This window comes from Diadema antillarum, unplaced genomic scaffold, assembly GCF_040938485.1.
Source record: "Diadema antillarum isolate AM-2024a unplaced genomic scaffold, OU_Dant_1.0 seq00001638_RagTag, whole genome shotgun sequence".
NCBI classification, from domain to species: domain Eukaryota; kingdom Metazoa; phylum Echinodermata; class Echinoidea; order Diadematoida; family Diadematidae; genus Diadema; species Diadema antillarum.
Window position 1 is genome coordinate 610,164 of NW_027272344.1, and position 19,096 is coordinate 629,259.

A 19,096-nucleotide genomic window follows, 5' to 3' on the forward strand; every position below is an offset into this window, starting at 1 on the left:
AAAAAGATAGTCTGCTAACAACCATTGCACCAAAAAAAAAAAAAAAATGCAAAACCCCAAAACTAAGTCTAACAATTATACAGCAATGAAGAAGGGAAATCTATCTTGCAGCCACAAAAACAACAATAGACGATATACAAGAAACCATTCCCTCCCCCCTATAAAAAGAAAGTAAATCTAATAAAATAAAAAATACAGATTACACAGAACACCTTTACCCTATAATCTTTCCTTTCTAATTTGATTCATGTCAGTTGACATTGGTTCGTTTGATTTTGTTTTATGTCGGTTTGTAGCTTTCTTAATTCATTATTTGCTGTCTTATGTATTTTTCTGAGGGTCCTATATGGTACAAGCTTAATTTGCTTTTTAGTGAGACCCTCCATTTCCATTCCCATCCTTAATAAACTTGTACTATATGCATATGCATAGATACAATTATGTTTTCTTTATCTGTTATGCATTTTCACATGTAGTTTGTTTGTTTGCAATTATTACAAATATGTTCTGCCTATACATTGCATACAATTTCTCTGTTTACTTGATGGAAATGAAAATAAATTTGAACTTTGAACTTGTCAAACTCCTCATACATGTATATTCTTGTCAGCATATAGAACAGAATATGAGCTTGCATATCTCAACATCAAATCTAACTGTTGGGACACGCATGCGGGATTCACGCATATTTGTGGACATTACAACATGCCGCATCTACTATGTCTTCACAAATTTCCACATTCCTGTACCCCCTGAATGAAGGAAACACCACAAGGTAAGAGCTTGTCATCAGCTTACCCATCCAACCTTACACTGACTTCAAGGTACAATATGTTTTGCCTATAAAGTGATTTCGACAAACAAACCTCAAAGAGCGTACAAAAGACAGAACGTATGTGGTTTCTGTGGTTGTGAGGATGAAACATCTAAAGATTGAAAAATATTGTGATATCTGTCCTTTAGCTCTCTCTAAAAAAAATGAAATAAAAGGATTTTTGATTTCCTAGAGAAAGTGACAGCCACCACTTCCTTACTCTAAACGAGCCAGCATACATATCAACCCCCTACCTACATTCCTAAGCCAGCTACCCTCCTCTAATCTTAGCTCACACATCCACTCATCAATCGCTAATTTGTGGAAGCATTCAACACTCCTCCAACTAGTAGCACAGTGGAAGCTGATATTTCCTTGCACAACTTCTTCCCCTTCTCCCCCTTCTCCCCCCTCCATCCCCCCTTGATTCCCACTCCTGATGGTGTAACCCCTTTACATATTCCGAGAGATGATCATTCATGCTCTGTTTGTTTTCATGATCCTGGATACGAATTAAAGGTAAAGTGGGGGAGATCTGTGTCGACATGAAATTATTCAATTTCCTCCAGGTAACACAGATTTTAAAGCTGATATCGCAACATCTTATTGATGACACAGCTCTGGGATTTCAGGTAGGTGAAAAGATGAAAATAGAACACATTGCATCCCTCAATAAATATCATATCCTGTTGAAGATGTATCACAAAACATTTTCTCTCTAAAAAATTTCCCCAGAGAGCTGCATGGCTTCTAGTCTGCATACTTTCCCTTTTTTGTCAGTGTACTTGTCACAGCATTGGAGTTTCATAGAGTGGTAAGTTGTATTTCGTAACATACACTGAAGTATTAGATTCAATCAAAGATATTTCTCGAATCATCTTTGCAAAGTGCAAGAGAAATTGCTTTTCAATTTTGTTTGTTTCTTTGTATGAATGTCCTGGAAGAGTTTGAACCTTGCAAGTCCTTAGTTTTTTCACCACCTTCAGCTATAGCAACTACTTAAGAATGATGAATTAACAATTTTTGATATGCGGGGTAATCCTCTATAAAGGCCATCATTTGAATTATTTCTATTTCAAGTGAAGTCATTTTGGAACATAAAAAAAGACTTATAAAAGTGATAGAAACATCAAGACCAAAGACCTTGAGCCATTCAAAGTGCTAGGATGCTAGATGATCTCTACAACAGCAACAACAACAAAAGAGAAAGGGGGACTTTAATGTCTCAATAACGTTTGGCCTCATACAAACATGGAACAGTGTGCGCGTATCACAGGATTTGACTTAAAATAACCACGGAGAGTAGTCGAGTGAAGTGGGGCGTATCTATCAGTGGGGGGATGCCGAAAAGCCGCTATCTGCTTCCATCAACTGGTCCGCCACATTAGCTGCCCGCCGGAGTGATGGGCTGCGAAAGGTGAGAGCGCGCAATCGAGTCACCTGCCAACCCCGTTAGGAAGGGGGGCTCTTGTGCCCACTAGTGGCTGCGACGAGACAGATGCAGTAATTACTCATGACTCCCCAATCAGATGCCGGCCCTGCCCTCGTATCTCTAAGGAATACAAACAAAACACCTCAGCTGGACCCGTGTTGCCCCCCTCAAATTACTCACTGGTAGTTAATGCCACAGGGTGTTTTCATCCTTCCCCCTTCCGTCTTGTTCTGCTTTTGCGATTCCCCCCTACTGAAAAAGCCCCACCCATTTTCATCCACACCAAGCAATACTGTCAAGGCCGTCAGAAGAATATCATCTGTGATCGACTCTGTCAATTTTCATACAGAAGTCTAGGATTAATCACATCCACATCAAACAAAAAAAAATCAGTTGAGCTAGGACACTACTGGTGTCAGGCACTATCTTGAGATCCCTCACCTTGGAAGGTCTATACAATGGAAAAAAAAATGGATTTATTTTAAACCAAACCCCTGCCACTTTTCTAGAATTCCATAGACACTGTAAGCAATATATGTAGGTGCCAGTAATGACACATGGAAAATGTATCCTCCTGCAAACTTTAAGAATTCATCCCAAAGCAAAGAAAGGGATTCCTTGATAGTACCCCAAGGAGAATAGCACAACTCTAAAAAAAATATTAAAAAAATCTACTGATTAACTTGTTTGATACTTTTTTATCTTAACTGTTTGGTCTCAAGTTTTACACAAAATGCATACTTCTGACAAACATTGATACATGCTTTTGAAACAAAGTTATGAAGACGATGTGAAAACTGAATACTCACAGCATTGCTCGCTATAATGATGATACTACAATTTTGTATGGAGGGAGGGAAGAATGAAAAACCCAAAGTGATCATGAAAAATTCAAGATTCAATTGGCCTACAAATTTGCGTCAAGATCAGCTATCTACTCTAGATAAGAACTCATTGAAAAGTCTTTTAAGTCCAGGTTTCAGTGGATGAACTGTGTCTTCTTGTCCATGGGGTGAGGAATGACAGACTTCCTTTCGGTGATATGAAACGATAATGAATTTAAACCTGATATACCCAACATGACACAAATATCACATCACAATCATCCGCTATTTATGCAGCACAATATCATCTTGACAGTGATCCTGTACTCTAGTGAGTAAAAAAAATCTGCAAGTACAACTGAAAATGTAAAGTTTTTTTTTTTAATGTATATATTCAGAATTAATTCACTGCAGAAACAGAAACCAGGTGCAACGCACATTAACTCTATTGGGATTTACCCAGTTCTCTGCGGCAATGAGTTGAGATGTCAAAATCTGACAGCCCCCAGATCGAATGACTATTAAATTTAATTTAGAAAAACAGACAGAAAATAACATTCCAGCCTAGAAGACATTAACTCTGAATTTTGTTTGATAAAGTCTCAAAATACTAACACACAGCATTATTTGGGGGAAAAAAAAGGAGAGAGAGAAAAAAAAAAAAAGTGGAGAAGATTTTAAATAGCACCCCCGTTCGAGAGTGAACCCTGCCCAGCAGATGACAGTCGACCAAAAACGGCAAGGCAAACTGGATTAGGGCCACTAATCCCTTTGATTGGCACTGCCACCAGGCATTCCCCCCTTTTGCCGGCGATGTCATCTAATCCCACCCCCCATGCTTCCCTCTCATGGGAGAGGTGACGTTACCCGAGGAACCAGGGAACATCTCTGACATCCCGGCCCTCCGTTCACCTGAGCCCAAAAACTGTTCTAAAAATATGATTTCCTGAAGAAAAAAAAATATCGGAAACTTGCCACGATCCATTGAGAAAACATTTTTGTACACATGAAGTTATATTCATAAAATCCACAGGGGGGGGGGGGGGGAAGGATGCCAGCAAATGTTTCATGCAATACATTTGTATGCGAAATACGGGGGTGCAAAAAGATTAAAGATGAAAAGAATAAAGAGAATAAATGAATTGATTGCATGAACAACACCCCAGAAGACAGGATGAAATAAAGTGAATCTCAAGAGTTTAACAAATCATTTGATGAAGACTCTTGCTATATCATTCTTCTTTTTTTTTATGGTCAGTGATTTTTTTTTTTCTAATGAAATCCAACCAAAATTATAAAAGTTATCACTATCCAAATGCCAATAAAGCCAACCAACAAGATGCCCTTGGTATCTCAAAATAGCCATTGTTGTCTCATGACCTTGACAGGGTTTGTTATGAGTAGTACCCCTAATGTTAATTGGTACCTAAACTGTTACTAATTTTGCTCCCATCTTTTTTTTTCTATAAAGAGACGACTCTCTGTGACCTGACGGAAGGTACAAAATTAGGGAAGGGAATTCTCATTCAAATTCTGTAATGTAATTTCTGTATCAAAATTTCATTTTCAATTAGTTGTTTTCTGTAAACACATAGACATAAGAATTATGTCAAAGAGATATAAACCCAGGTAAATGATCAAGAAGACAAAAATAAATGCCCAACAACAGACCATATGAAATGAGATGCTCATATTCAAATAATCGAATGTTTTCTATCATTCATTCATTTATTTTTCTTTTCTCTGATTGTAACTGCTGCATTACGTCAATGCTTTCATTCCCAACAACTTCCTCACTTTTGAGTTTATTTGTGAGTGCTTTTGCAAATGGTCCTTCAAAATGCATATAGCCAAATACCTGATATCCGCGCAAGCTTTTGCAGGCTGAGAACAAGCGATATGAAGGAGGTGGAATACTTTGTTTTATGTGTTTGTTTGTTTTTTGCTTGTTGTTGTTGTTGGGGTTTTTTTTTTGGGGGGGGGGTACTTTCTTTACTGAGTTCATGCACATATCTGCTATGCTGTTATAGTTATTGGATGACATTACAGCCGATGCATTAATAACAGACCTCGAAAACTGCTAAAGCACTAATTTGTGAAGTGTAAAAAAAAACACATCCAATTCGTTTTTCTTTGCACCTAAGCCAATTCCCACAACATGGCAAATTAATGAGATTTAAAAAAATGGCATGTTCAAGGTTAGCTTGCATATAGAAAGACTGCATTACAAAAAACAACCACAACAATGAAACAAAACAAAACACTGAAGTAAGTTAAGTGAAAATAGACTGAAAGGCTCTAAGACAAAAATATCAGATACAGGGTACTTCAGATTCAAAAATTAGGATGGGGAGGAAACACTTGTTACATGAACTCTTTGGGGAAGTGTTCAGGGACAGCACTATAGCCAGAGCACATGACATGCATTAACACGGCCTGCCTCTTGGTGTGTTTTGCGTGTACATACTTGCAACACGCAATGTCTGAATGGCAACAACATGGCTGACAAAATTTTAAAGAGCACTCTACTCTCACATTTTCATTCCTTTCTCTACCCCCTAAACACCTGCAGCTGCCCCTTCCATAACTCACTGAATGGCCCATGGTTGCCTTTACGTATGTTTGACTGTATGTCTTTAAAGGACAAGTCCACCTTCATAAGGATTGAGAGAATGCAGCAATATTAGTAGAACACATCAGTTAAAGTTTGAGGAAAATTGGACAATCCGTTCAAAAGTAACGAATGTTTTAAGTATCTGCGCAGTCACTGCTGGAAGAGAAGACTACTACAGTGTATGATGTCACATGCGTACAACTATATAAGAAAAATAAAAAAAGAATTTCACAAAACTTTACTTTTTGAAGAAAGTGTATGTTAAGGGCAAAAAATTATTACTATTATTATTCAATATTATTCCCCCTGCCTTCTGAAAGAGAGAAGTCGAGTGTTCCTTTGTTATGTGAGAAAAATGGAAATATGTTGAATTTTCTTTATTCTTTCTTTATATCGTTGTACTCAGGTGACATCACAAGCTATAGCAGTCTTTTCATCCAGCCGTGACTGAGCAGAAACTTCAAAAATTCATAACTTTTAAACGGATTGTCCGATTTTGCTCAAACTCTCACTGATGTGTTCTACAAATATTGCTGCATTCACTCAACCCACATGTCTATGAAGGTGAACTTGTCCTTTAATGTTGTTGTGAGAAAATATGTTTTTTTCTGTCCGATTCACAATATCCCTGCTAACCTCACTAAAGACATGACCAATATCTAACATATAAAAAAAAAGAAGAATCAAACTAACAAACCAACATCAAGCAAATGCTGCTGAGTAAGATGAGCTTTGTGTTGTTATTGTTGTTGTTTTTTAATTCTTGGGATCAGTGGTACCTATAACAAGTAAAAAATATTTGCACCCTATTTGTACCCTATTGCATTATTTACTTTTTTATGCTTTCTTGTTTTGTTTTGTTCTTTTTGCTCTTTTTAGTTTTTTTTTTTATTATTCTTATTTGATCCCTTTGCCATTCGCAGGTGAAATTTAGTGAATCTGTAACTTTCACCTATGAACTGACAGAAGGTGAGAAAGTCTTCTTTTGTTTTGTTTTGTTTTTGCTTTGGTGGGTTTGAGAATGACTGCATATGTATGTGTATACTATGAAGATTCTATGTCAAAATGTAGAAAGACATTTGAGTTTAAGTGCTTTTCAGAGGACACATTTATCAAAAAAAGGAAAAAGAGGTAGAATACATGTGTACCAATGCATCTACAAAATCATTACCGGGGTTAAATTATAGAGCTATATAAAAATTGGCAAGACAATCACCATTGTACACCTAGGATTCTACTTTCATCAAGTCAATGAAAAACAGATTTATACTGTAAACGTGGAAATTTTCGCGGTACATTAATTTTCGCGGATTTCGCGCTACGTTCAGCTAGCGCGAATTCAAAAACGCGCGAATATATCTTCGCAATTTTCTACGCACATTTTGAACGGCCTGAATTGTGTGCGCTTCGTCGATGATACTGCTACGTAGTACAGACATGTTTACGCATATAGCAGTATCATCGCACGCACCGCACGCACCGAGCCCACGGCCGATTTGTGTGCTACATCCCCGCGACTACAGTACTAGTACTACAGTACATGACGATTGTATCGAGTAAAATACATGTACAGTGTACTACGTAGTTGAGCGCTTGTACTCGCACTCGCTTTTCATACGCTGGCATCGCTGGATGAAAACAGCGACTGTGTATTAACCCGCTGCGGAGCGCGAATTTAAGAACCCGTGAATATGTTTTCGAGCCGCTCAGCGCGAAAAATTAATCGCGCGAAAATATTGGCGTTTACAGTATTTGGAATATTTTTGGTTTTGTGGATGGAGGTCATACATATGTCTGCAGTGTCCTATGTACAGAGTAGCTTGGTGTCCGATTGAATGATCCCATCCATATGTTATTGGCTTATGATCTATCTGAATTATGCATCATTTGTGAACTTGACTGGAAAGAAACCAGTTCAAACTCATATGAGTAAGATGTGTCAACATCAATTAAAAGTGAGCACGATAAAATTGCTTGTCATGGTTCTTCTGCCGAGGTTGGTATAGGAGACGGAAGGTATAGAAACTTGCTCATTTTAGTATGTTACAGGTACAGGACTGAAGCGAGCCACCCGGTGGGCTATTAAGGTTGTGTTTGGAGGAGGAAACGTAACAAATGGTAGTGTGTTCTGACGCGTGGCCAACCTCCCCATTGGCTGAATCATACCATTAATTAGCCGGGGTATTGGCAAGTTAATTATAGGATGGGCCTAAAAGGGGGTCATTTTCACACCTTTGCTGGGGCACGCATTGATAATTGGGAAGGGAACTAATGTCGAAGGAAGTATTGAACAATTCAATCACTGTGGCAAAGGTGTGACCAGACTCTCAAACACCCTGCTACATCTGCACTTAAAGAGATTGAAAGATGTGTATGTACTCTACTTGTTTAAAAACATACTGACTGATGAGGTTTTAACTACACAGATTTCATGTGCTGTTTTTATCTACGCTATCAAGAGAACATTGCTTATTTTGCTGTGTCTTATGTTTTTGCTAATTTCCTGAATCAACTGATGTTTATTTTATTTTGATTATATTGTTGTGCGCAGTTGAGTATATTCCTATAGAAATTGTGCAATATAAATTTACAATTATTATTATCATATCATAACTACACTAAATCAACAACTTGCATGCATATCCTCTCCTGTAACACATGTATACCATAATCCAAGGTGGGATCTCTAAGTTTTCTTCTGAAAAGGGATAATATCTATGTCTCATTTCATCACTGTGGTTCTCGACCACAAAAGCATTCACTTGCCAAATTGTCTTACATGTCCCAAAATGCCCAAAACCATACTAACAAAATATATGGTGAATACAGTACTGATTCCATCTGTGATTTCTATTGTTAACATTAAAGATGTGACTGACGTAACTTTATTGGAAAATTTGTGGAAAATCTGCATGAATAAACTCATGATCTATAATTTCATAATGAAAATCAAACAAATCCCTGAAGTTTGGTTTTCTTTAAACTCTTGTCTTTCTTTTCTTTGGTATCCAGAGTCATGAAAAATATTGCATGATTGTGGATGTCCACATAATTGCACCAAAAAAAAAAAATACAACACACATATACCGATGAGTCAAAGAAAAATTAACGCTTTCATCACCACTGGTAACTTGTTTGCATACAGTATCGATGACAGTCTGAGATGTGTGGCTCAAGAGGGCTAAATGTTGGATTTAAAGAGATCTGAGGGAAAGCTTGACACATTTCCTCATGAATCATGGTGAAGGTCTGAATAATTTTTGGAGGATTTGGGAAAATAATGCAGGACTCAGGAGACCCATTGCATCGAACAAGAAAATCACTGTAGAAAAACCTCAACTAAATCTGTGCCATGCAGGTAATCTGAACTGGGTTATCACAAGGAGATATCAATAATCATATTTAATGATGGAAACATGGAAATCACATTCTGGAGTTGATTTGTTGACATGTCATGGGAAGAATAATTCCCTACCATCTGTCAACGGGAGGAACGAGACGGATATTGTGGGAAGACTGCACATATCATAAAATCAAATGTTCCCTTCTGGCCCAAGAACCCAGCACGAAATCATTGGAGTGGGCGAGAGGAGGGGGGGGGGGGGGGGGGGGAGGGGGGAGAGAAATGATCCAAACAGGGCCTCAAAATGGCAAGATATGTGGATGATCTAAGAAAGTTTCTACAAGACTGGATAGACCCGAAGCACAGATGAGAGAAAATATCCCTGATTTGAGACACAGCACTACTACTTAGCACCTTCTTGACTGATATAGCTAAAAATCATGCAAGACATCGGACCGACTGATACCCCTTTCAGTAACTCATGCATTTCTGGCCAGCTCCTGGCCCGAGCTAATTTGGCCCGTGCCAAGCAGTAAAAATTGCGTTCAGTAACTACAGCAGAGCCGTGCTACTTTTACTATAACCCATTCACGAACTCGGCCACGTAAGGGATAACTACCATGGCAACTGAACGCGCGCTCCGGCGGAGGGCATGGCCAGGTAATTGTGACCTTTGACCGTGCAAGAAATTTTGGGCCGAGCCTGGTGCTGCTATCATTCATAAACTCTTCGATTGGCATCAAGACTGAGCCTGGCCCGTGCCTGGTGCTAGCTTCAGCAGTGCCAAAATAGTCCGCTCCTGGCACGGGCCACTTTGGCCCGACCCATTCATAAACTCAAAATTTTATGACTTAGCTCGGGCCTGGCGCTAGCCAGGGGAGTTACTGAAAGGGGTATAATACTAATGTAGGTCTGTGCAATGTCACACAAGGTGACCTGTATGGCATCTTGGAGGTGACAGCTTCACTGCAGCAAAAGTAACCCTTTAACCATGAAGTATCAACTATCATTTTAATAGACATGCTACTAATTTGCTGGAAATTTTCTCCCAAATGCTGACACTTGCCATTAACTCAGTCATTGCTACAGGTCAGTTCAAACTGCCTCCCTATTTAAATATAATGACTTTTAAGGTCTCTTGACTTTTATTTTACTTTCTTCGATCACTTTGAAAATCTCTGAATCAACTTTCAATGTTAGATTTTTCCCTTTTGACGGAGATGGCATAAAAAATGGCATGAAATATGAATACGTGCAAATAAGATACCTACTTTTGTGTACCCTTGCAGTGAGGGATGTTGCTAGGACGGCCATTTATGAGATTGCACTCACACAAAAGAGACAGAGGGCAGCTATAAACATTCCTTTAAGTTGGCATTTAAAGTTATTGCTGCTTGTGGCCAAAAACGATTTGCTCCCATACTGTCAATTTCACAAAATTCTCTCACAAATGGTATTAACCTTCACAAAGAATTTTTGACATTTTGTGCCGTGCTTTCTCTAGTAAAGCTAACAGCAATGACTGCAATTATAGCTACCACTACAGCTACTTCTTCTATTGCTACCATTGTTCCCATACAGTATGAGGATATTATTACATCAATCTCTTATCATACAAGCTCTGAGTGTTCAAACATGTGGATAGCCACTTGATTTTCTAATGAAATTTAATGAATTCTGACAAAAATTATCATATTCTTCAAAGGATGGATCACAGAAACACTCATGTGTATTTCAAATGCTACTTGTCTAGTTTCAGCTATGAAAGATTGTTACTGCTCAGCTTGAACACTTGCAATAGGAGAGAGAGCATGAGAGAGAGAGAGCTAAGAAAGATATGATCATCTTTAAAAAGGTAAACTTGGAGATATTAAAAGAGCAAGAGGAAATACACAATTGTGGTGCTCATGGTTATGTAACAACCTCGCTGAAGGGGTAGGAAGCCGTAGGGCTTGACTGGAGGGTGGCTGATAATTGGAATGGTCACCTGTGCTTGGTCAGATGATTGCCATTTCTCTTCATCTCTTGTGGTCACTTGTATTTTTTGTTTAATCCTAATCTTATTGCATCATGACTGATATGAAAGTGAACATTGGACAAAGCTTTAGCTGTATTAAAAAAGAGAAAAATGTGTCACAATTTTTATACAATTTTTTCCCCATTTCTTTGCACCCCTCAATGAAAATGAATCTGGCATTGTCTAATTCTCAGTAATGTGACGAATGATATCTGTTTGATGCTAAACAATTTCTAGTCATCTTGTCATGAGAAAAGGGCTTTCAAGTAATTCCTTGGATATTACAACTTTTGGCATCATAGAAAAAGAATATTATGTAGAAAAAAAAAAAGCTGCTGAATTCTGCTTATCAAATAATAGCAAGCCAGTAGTGTAAAATTGAGACAGAGAGAAAGTAAAGTAAAATTTCCTATAGAAAAAGAAATTATGATAAACATGGCTGACATCAGCAGGTCTGATGTGCACATATCATAACAAAGGGGGGGGGGGGTGTTTCATAAAGCCGTTCTTAAAGGTACAAACAACTTAAGAACGACTGATGATCAGTTCTTGTGCTGAATTATGGAAATTCTGATACACAAGTATAGCACATCAGAACTGATCACAAGTTGTTCTTAAGTCGTTTGTGACTTTAAAGGTCCAGTTGACCTTGGGAGCAGTGATTTCAAAAATGTTCAAGATATCACATTGATGCATATGATGTGTGGGTCTGTTGTATCACAAAACATCCCACCATATAAGATTTTCGCAATAAAGCCTAAAATATAAGGAGATATCATTGTTTTTCTCAATAAACCATAACTGTAGACGGTTTAGTCTGGAAACATTTTTTATTGTAACTATTGTTCACATTTTTTGTATTTAACAACACTTAACATCGATTATACAGATTCAAATTTCTACAGTGGTTGTTTCTATCCCTACCTCACATTTTAAAAGTATTTTAAAGCACGAATGCTGGGTTTTTGTTTCATCTGCAAATGGTAAACTATGCCTTTAAGAACAGCTTTATGAAACAGGGCTCTGGTTTCATTCTCCACCTACCAATGCAAGTAAAGCCGTCCCCTATGTATCCCGGCTGGCAGGTACAGCGATAGCTGTCTGGTGTGTTGGTGCAGAGAGCCTCTGGATGACAATTATGGAGTCCCAGAAAACATTCATCTAGGCAGTGAGAAAACATGGTCAAAAGATGAATATTGAACATCAAAACTGACTACAAGCAAAAACCAGATTTTGCATCAGTTTTGCAGAGCAAGCATTTTCTATTTCTTCTATTGTTCTCTCTATATCAAATGAAACTGAGGAATGTGTGAAAATGAAAGATAAAAATTGCTTCTGGAGAAAAGATACACTTATATAGTGCCTATCTTTCATCATCACAATCATTATTCAAATCTGATGCTCTAAGTAAAGTATGGACAACTAAATGAAATCATATTTCTCATTGTGACATGAAGACTGTTACATTTGTACTCTGGATCATCATTAAAAAAAGAAGAACTTTTACATTCATGTTCACAAGAATGACTAAAATCACACAACACACAAACACACAAACACACACACACACGCACACACACACACACACTCATATATGAAATTGTCCGCGGCAGACTGTCTATCCATCTACAATGTATCTGTATGCATACATATTAAAGAGTATACACATATTTTTATGTATGCGTGCATGTATGAACAAAACACTTACTAAGAGAAAAAAAAGTGCAGCAGAAGCTGTATAACACCATTGAAGATGCCCTGTAAATTTTGGCATGTGATATGCAACTGCTGATCTTTTACAACAGCCAGACATACATTTTCTCAAAAATCATCTTCCTTGAAGTGATCTGGGCACTGAATCATATAGGTCAGCTGTATAATTTTTGTTCCCTTGGAATAGCTTTGAACAAAAGCATCATTGACCTACAGCCAAAAAATCTGCAGGGGGTAAGGTAGTAGCCAAGGGGGAAATAGATAGGTCATGGCAAAAACAAAACAAGATCAAAACAAAACCAAAAACTTTGCAGGCATTCCGTTTAATCCCCCAGAAATAGTTGACCTACAAAAACTGGGAGCAGTATTCTGAAATTAGTCAATAGTACAATGAACACATATGCAATTTTATAAGCCTTTTTATGTTAAACAAAAAGGAAATTCCTTATCTTTGATGCTGTAAGTAACCTTGAGGCTAATCCTCTCCTTACTATTTACATTTCCACATGTGAAGAGGGATGGTCTCTCATTAAGCTTTGTCCCCATAACGTGATAATCATTTAATCATTACCACAAATGTCACAGCCTAAGGACATTCATTCATTGATATAACCTGACATTTCCAACCAGCATGACTGTGGTTAGACTAAGGGAAATTCCAATTCAAATGGTAACAAAATTGGCAAAAGCATGCAAACATTACACACTGCAGCAAAAATGAAAAATGCAAATATGATAATTGTATGAAGTTGCATTAGTCGCAAGAAAATTAACACAGAATGTTGGCAAATTGTGTTCTGCCCAATTGAGCATTTCCTTATAGTTTAAAAAAAATGACATTTTGTCTTACCTGATTGTTCCAAAAGACTTCTCCAAATTCTTTTCTTTTCTAGATTTGATAAGCCCAGATAGATATCCAACATGCCATGACTGACATCTCAAACATTTCACTCAAAATGTGACTTTGCCAATGTGGAAAGATTCAACAAAAATCTTTCCCCTACAAGGAATAATCCAACAGTACTTGAAACAAGCGCAAACTTCAGGCACGCTGGAAAAGTAAGTGATATCCCAAACAAAGAAACTCAAAAGCAAAATGTTGCTTGAGTTGGAGGAAGTGCGACGTGTTAAGTGATCCGGCTGGTCCAAAAGTCTAGTGTCTGCGGCAGACAGGGAGAAAGAAAATGTTTACTGCATGCCCCAGAGCGATCAAGGAAACAAGCGACTGGACAGCGGAGGAGCAGCAAATACAGAAACAAAAACCCAAGTGAGTAACACTCAGCCCGATGACGACAGCAACAGACACCCACGGGCTAGCAGAGGACGTAGGCCTCGGAGTGCACACTTTCTTCGCTCCCTCCAGCGATGATGCGACTCATCATTTCGCGGAGACTACCTCATGGTGACACCTTTATCACTGAAGGCATAATCAACTTTTCTGAGATCTCAAAGCCGGCCAGCACATTTTGTTTCTTTCAGCACACAGCCCTTTTCAATTTCTTGCCACTACTTCTTTTCAAGTTGGAGACATCATTTGACAATACTTTAACAGATTCTGGCACTCTTATTCCTACAAGAGTAGAAAATAAACCACCCTTTAAGGTATTCTTAGACAAATCTCCTGCTTTAGTTCATTGATTTTTTTTTCTTTTCTTTTTAACTCTTAATTGTGGAATCATCATTATCGGCTAAAAACTCTTCCTGCTCCAAATACTTTGTTCTTTGAGAAAGAACAAAACAGTAGACATCAATGATATCAATGCCCACTTTTATCAATGTTGTCACCACACACTGAAATAGTTTTGGGGTAATCAAACAACCTGTAAGACCAAAAAGCCATGAACATTGGAGCATCCAGTGTTTTAATATCAAATTATTTTCACATTTCCCAATGAAAATACATCTAATATAACAAAGACAGGATGAAATGTGGTAACCAGCTTGAATGTACCACAAAACATTACCAAAATACAATGTTCAATTCATTAAATCTTAAATCTTCAGTGAAAATGCAAGAGAAATATTATTAAATGCAAGCTTGCTAAGCAAGGGTATCCAATTGCACATGAATGTTGGTATCCAGTTTTGTTCTATATATTGAAAAAAGTCAAATTCTATTAAAAGTAAGAAGAGAGGCATCAATGAGGGGTTTGGACTGGAGACTGAACCCCATGACTTGGTGAACTAATGGTGTAACTAGCTTCTCCATGCTCATTGGCTCAGGCAGTCACAGGCAGTGACAAATTACTTCATCAGCAAAGCACACTTCCTCGCCTGCCATATCACCCTCCCTCCCAGCATACGTACATTGTACATCCCCCTGACTTCCCTCACCTTATTCTCTATATAGCCCTCCCTCTCTTCCTTCCCTACCCATCACTACATACCGTAAAGTTCCGTGTATAAGACGCACTATTTTTTCGTCGGAAAACATTGAAAATCGGGGGTGCGTCGTATACACGGGTACAGTACAGTCAAATCACGGAAAAAAATCTGTCATGTACACCCAATTTTATTAGGTCAACTTGGGGCCATGTATGCCCATCGACGTTTGGAAGGTAAGCAATCACGAAAACTCACGGATAAATGAGCGATCTTTCAATCTTGCACACACAAAAGCTGCAAATACGGGATAAACTTACATCGGCCTTGTGCAGTAACGATGTATCAATCTGGCCATAGACAACAGCTGTAACACCACTGCTACCGATGTATCACTACAGCTGTATCACTACAGTCTACCAAGCTACCAACAGCCAACCTAGTAGCTGAAATACGCGATGTACAGGTATCATTACCAAATTACCGATACCGTAAAACTTATCAGTGTACTAGCATCAATATGGCCATAGACAAAAGCTGTAAAATACGGAGTAGGATCGACACTATGTCACCGTAATACGAACGATGTGTGAAGCATGCATGCATATCCATGGCGTTCGTTTGCTCTTCATTTCACGAGGCCAGAATAGCATAGCTACACTGTAGCTAGCTAGCTAGCTAGCAAGCCTTGTGCAAAGGCAGCAGCTGCAGAGAGGCTCTTGCAATGGACTCGCGTGCACACAACGATCGGATCGGAGCGCGCTTGCCCGTTGCGCGCTGTGTGTGCAAGTCCATTGTTCTCTGTGTGCGTGTGCTGAAATTATAGCGAGCTGCCTTTTGCAAATGGCTAGGCACTGCATACCAAGCATGGTACAAGAGACACACATGTTACTGGTAATCCCTCCGGGCGAAACAACAGTGAGTGTAATTACCGTACGCACCGTACGTCTCGCCGTACGATCCCTCTGCTACACTTGTTGATGTTTTTCTTATTTTTCGTAATGAACCTTCCAGTCTGACATGCGTCAATATGCGAGACATCCTCTGCTATGTATGATAGCAAAGATCGTACTTTACAGTCATCATGAGTACGATATGATACATGTACCACGATTGAAAGGCGAAACAATAGCAAGTGAGTACCGAGACAAGTCTCGCATTTTGCGTCTTCCATATTTTGCCGATGTCCGATGGATACCATTAAAAGAAAGTATAACAGGAAACGAAAAATAGAGCAAATACATGCTGCATTCTAGGGAAATTTTGAGCTGAAATAATGTGTTTGACACATGCAATATTTGCGTGGAAATTTTCGTGTTTTTTTTTTTTTTTTTTAATTTTAGGTCCGAAAGTAGGGGTGCGTCTTATACACGGGTGCGTCTTATACACGGAACTTTACGGTACATATATGCAAATAGTACATACTTTTATTGGTAATAGTACTGTCCACTCTAATGATACCCCTATTATGTATGAATAATATATACTAATAGTTCTGTGAACTTGGAATGTGCACACACAGAAATTCATTCCATACATCTTGAGAAGAAAAAAATTAATGCATCAAAATATCCACACCTTACTTTCACACTGTGATACAAACACATTCGACCTGTAAGTACATTACTAACCGCATTTCACAGAATTGTGCATGTTTCTGTTTCTTTTTTTCTCCCTCCTTTTTTAAGACTTACTCAAAGTATCACTTTAAAGGTATGTGACAATGTTTTTCTGTTTCAATGCATAACAGGGGAAATGGATTCATGAAATCTAATGATAAGATGTATTTCAATACTTCTGATGAATTAGTCAGGCAATATCAAACCTCAATCATACAATCAAAAAGTTTTGATGACGTCTAAAAAAAAAAATAAATACAAGGGCATGTAAATGTAATGTCACCAGTCATTATGACTTAGCTCTCATTTCTGTGCTGAGGTAAACACTAAGATTTAGGTTTATAATGATCTCCTAATGACTTGAATAATTCATATCTCACTGAGAGAAGAAACACAGGGCATTGCACTTTTTAAAGGTGCACGGTCCCGGTGTTTTAGTCAAATGCGTACGCGGGCGCACGGCGCAAGTTTCCTATAGAGACCTACGCTATCGACTTCTCTTTGGCGCTTACGCTTTGGCCCACTTTCCCGAGTCCGTAGAAGTCAGATCCACTGTGTCAGTGGTCCGATCACAGTTCGGCTCATGATTCGGCTCAGGGGGATGACAGCTTTAGCAAATTTCTTTTGTGATGTCATAATAAGAAGCACATATGCACGCACCCTGGCATTACTACAGACTGCGTGATGCGCAGAGAAGACAACGAAGGCAACGTTACTTAGCAACACCTACGCGCTTTACTCTTGATGACAGCTCAATTTCAGCAATCTTCGTATCAATGCTAACGGTGATCGGTAGTAGCATCAACAGCGCCATCTACACTACCGGGACTATGCCCCTTTAACTTGACTCAGAATGATGGATCTATGACAATCCTTCATCCTCCTGGATGTGTATATATGCAATTCTGTTCAGGAACTAGCTCCTTGATATAGCAGCGATTGTTAAAGGGACAGTTTATTATTGGTGGAGATGAGGATTGGGCTTTGAACTTTATGTAATATATTAAGAAACCACTCATGAAACAGTACAGAGCATACCATTCAAAGAGGGATTCAAAATTTATTTGATGAAACTCAGTTTGGGAATGGCTGAGACATCTAAAAACAGAGTAAAACAAAGCAATCATAATAAAAGATGGGTCCCACCTCTTATTAAGATTGCTCTGTTTTGGATATCTCAGCCATTTCAAAACCAATTTTCATCAAATAATTGGTGATTTCCTCTTGGAATTACATGCTCTTTCATATATCATAAGAGGTTTCTCATTATCACACACACACACATACACACACACACACACACACACACACACACACATAGAAACGTGAAATTAGGTCTTAACCAAAACTGGATGATCCCTTTGAACATGCTGTGAGGAAAAAGAGGACAGTCAATATCCTCCCAAGCTCTTGGCTTTACAACAGTTTGTGAATGACATGAGAGTGAGCAATGTCCTCAATAGATAGCAGCTCACCATTTTTTAAAACGTTAACATTGACCACAACCAGGAGATGACACTGGCTAGTTACATGATCATAACAGTTCTCCAAACATACAATATAAAAGAAAAAAAAAACAAGTTTACCCTTGAAGCTGACCATCAGTGGCATGCATGGAAATTCACATATCTTTAAGATGTGTCTGCCATAAACTATAAATATCAGTAATGTACTATGGTATATATTGATATTTTAGAAGAAAAAAATCTGACATTTTCACTCTTTTGAAAGTAACAAAAGCTTGTAATGAATAGTATTCAAAATTAGTGTAACTCTTATTTCACCTTTCTTTTTTTCAATGCAAGCAAAATTTCTTAGGAGGTTGGCAAAAATAGATAAAAAGATAGATAATGACTGAATAAACAAATATACATACATACATACATACATAGGCCTACATACACAGTATATACGCTGTATATCTAAAAGGATCTTCAAGATGGAAGTGATGTAGGTAAATTATAAAATACATGAGAAATCAGATTCAAATTTTGGTGATAATTGAAGATGCTGTGAGCACTGAGAATTAGCTTTTCATACATAAACATTCACAAACTTCCAGAGTTTCAAGCATGACTATCATGCAGGTTACAGACAAATGTGAATTCAAACTCTAAGCATTCTCAGAAGCATTTATTCTAATAGTGATTATCATATTAGCACATTTCTAAAACAAAAGAAAATAAATGATATTTTATATCATGCTATCTACATAACTACTTCTCTTGTATTCAAAAGAAACTTGATATTAAGACAAAAGGTTCATTTACAACTAACAGTTTTAAGAAGATAGCATTAATATTTACATTGTTGATGTTTTTGTTGTTGATATTCAACAGGGCGTCATTTGAATTACTACACAATAAGCCCTCTACAAGCAAATTTTGGGCAAGTGCCA

General features: G+C 38.0%; 1 protein-coding gene across 1 annotated transcript in view; it reads right to left on the bottom strand.

The window, feature by feature from the left end:
* LOC139711297 (low-density lipoprotein receptor-related protein 2-like) overlaps window positions 1–19,096 on the bottom strand; it is a 69,167-nt gene that overhangs the window by 14,955 nt on the left and 35,116 nt on the right. The window contains exon 12 of the mRNA XM_071623202.1: window positions 12,089–12,205. Coding sequence (XP_071479303.1) covers window positions 12,089–12,205 — 117 coding nt within the window. The remainder of the gene's footprint in view (window positions 1–12,088; window positions 12,206–19,096) is intronic.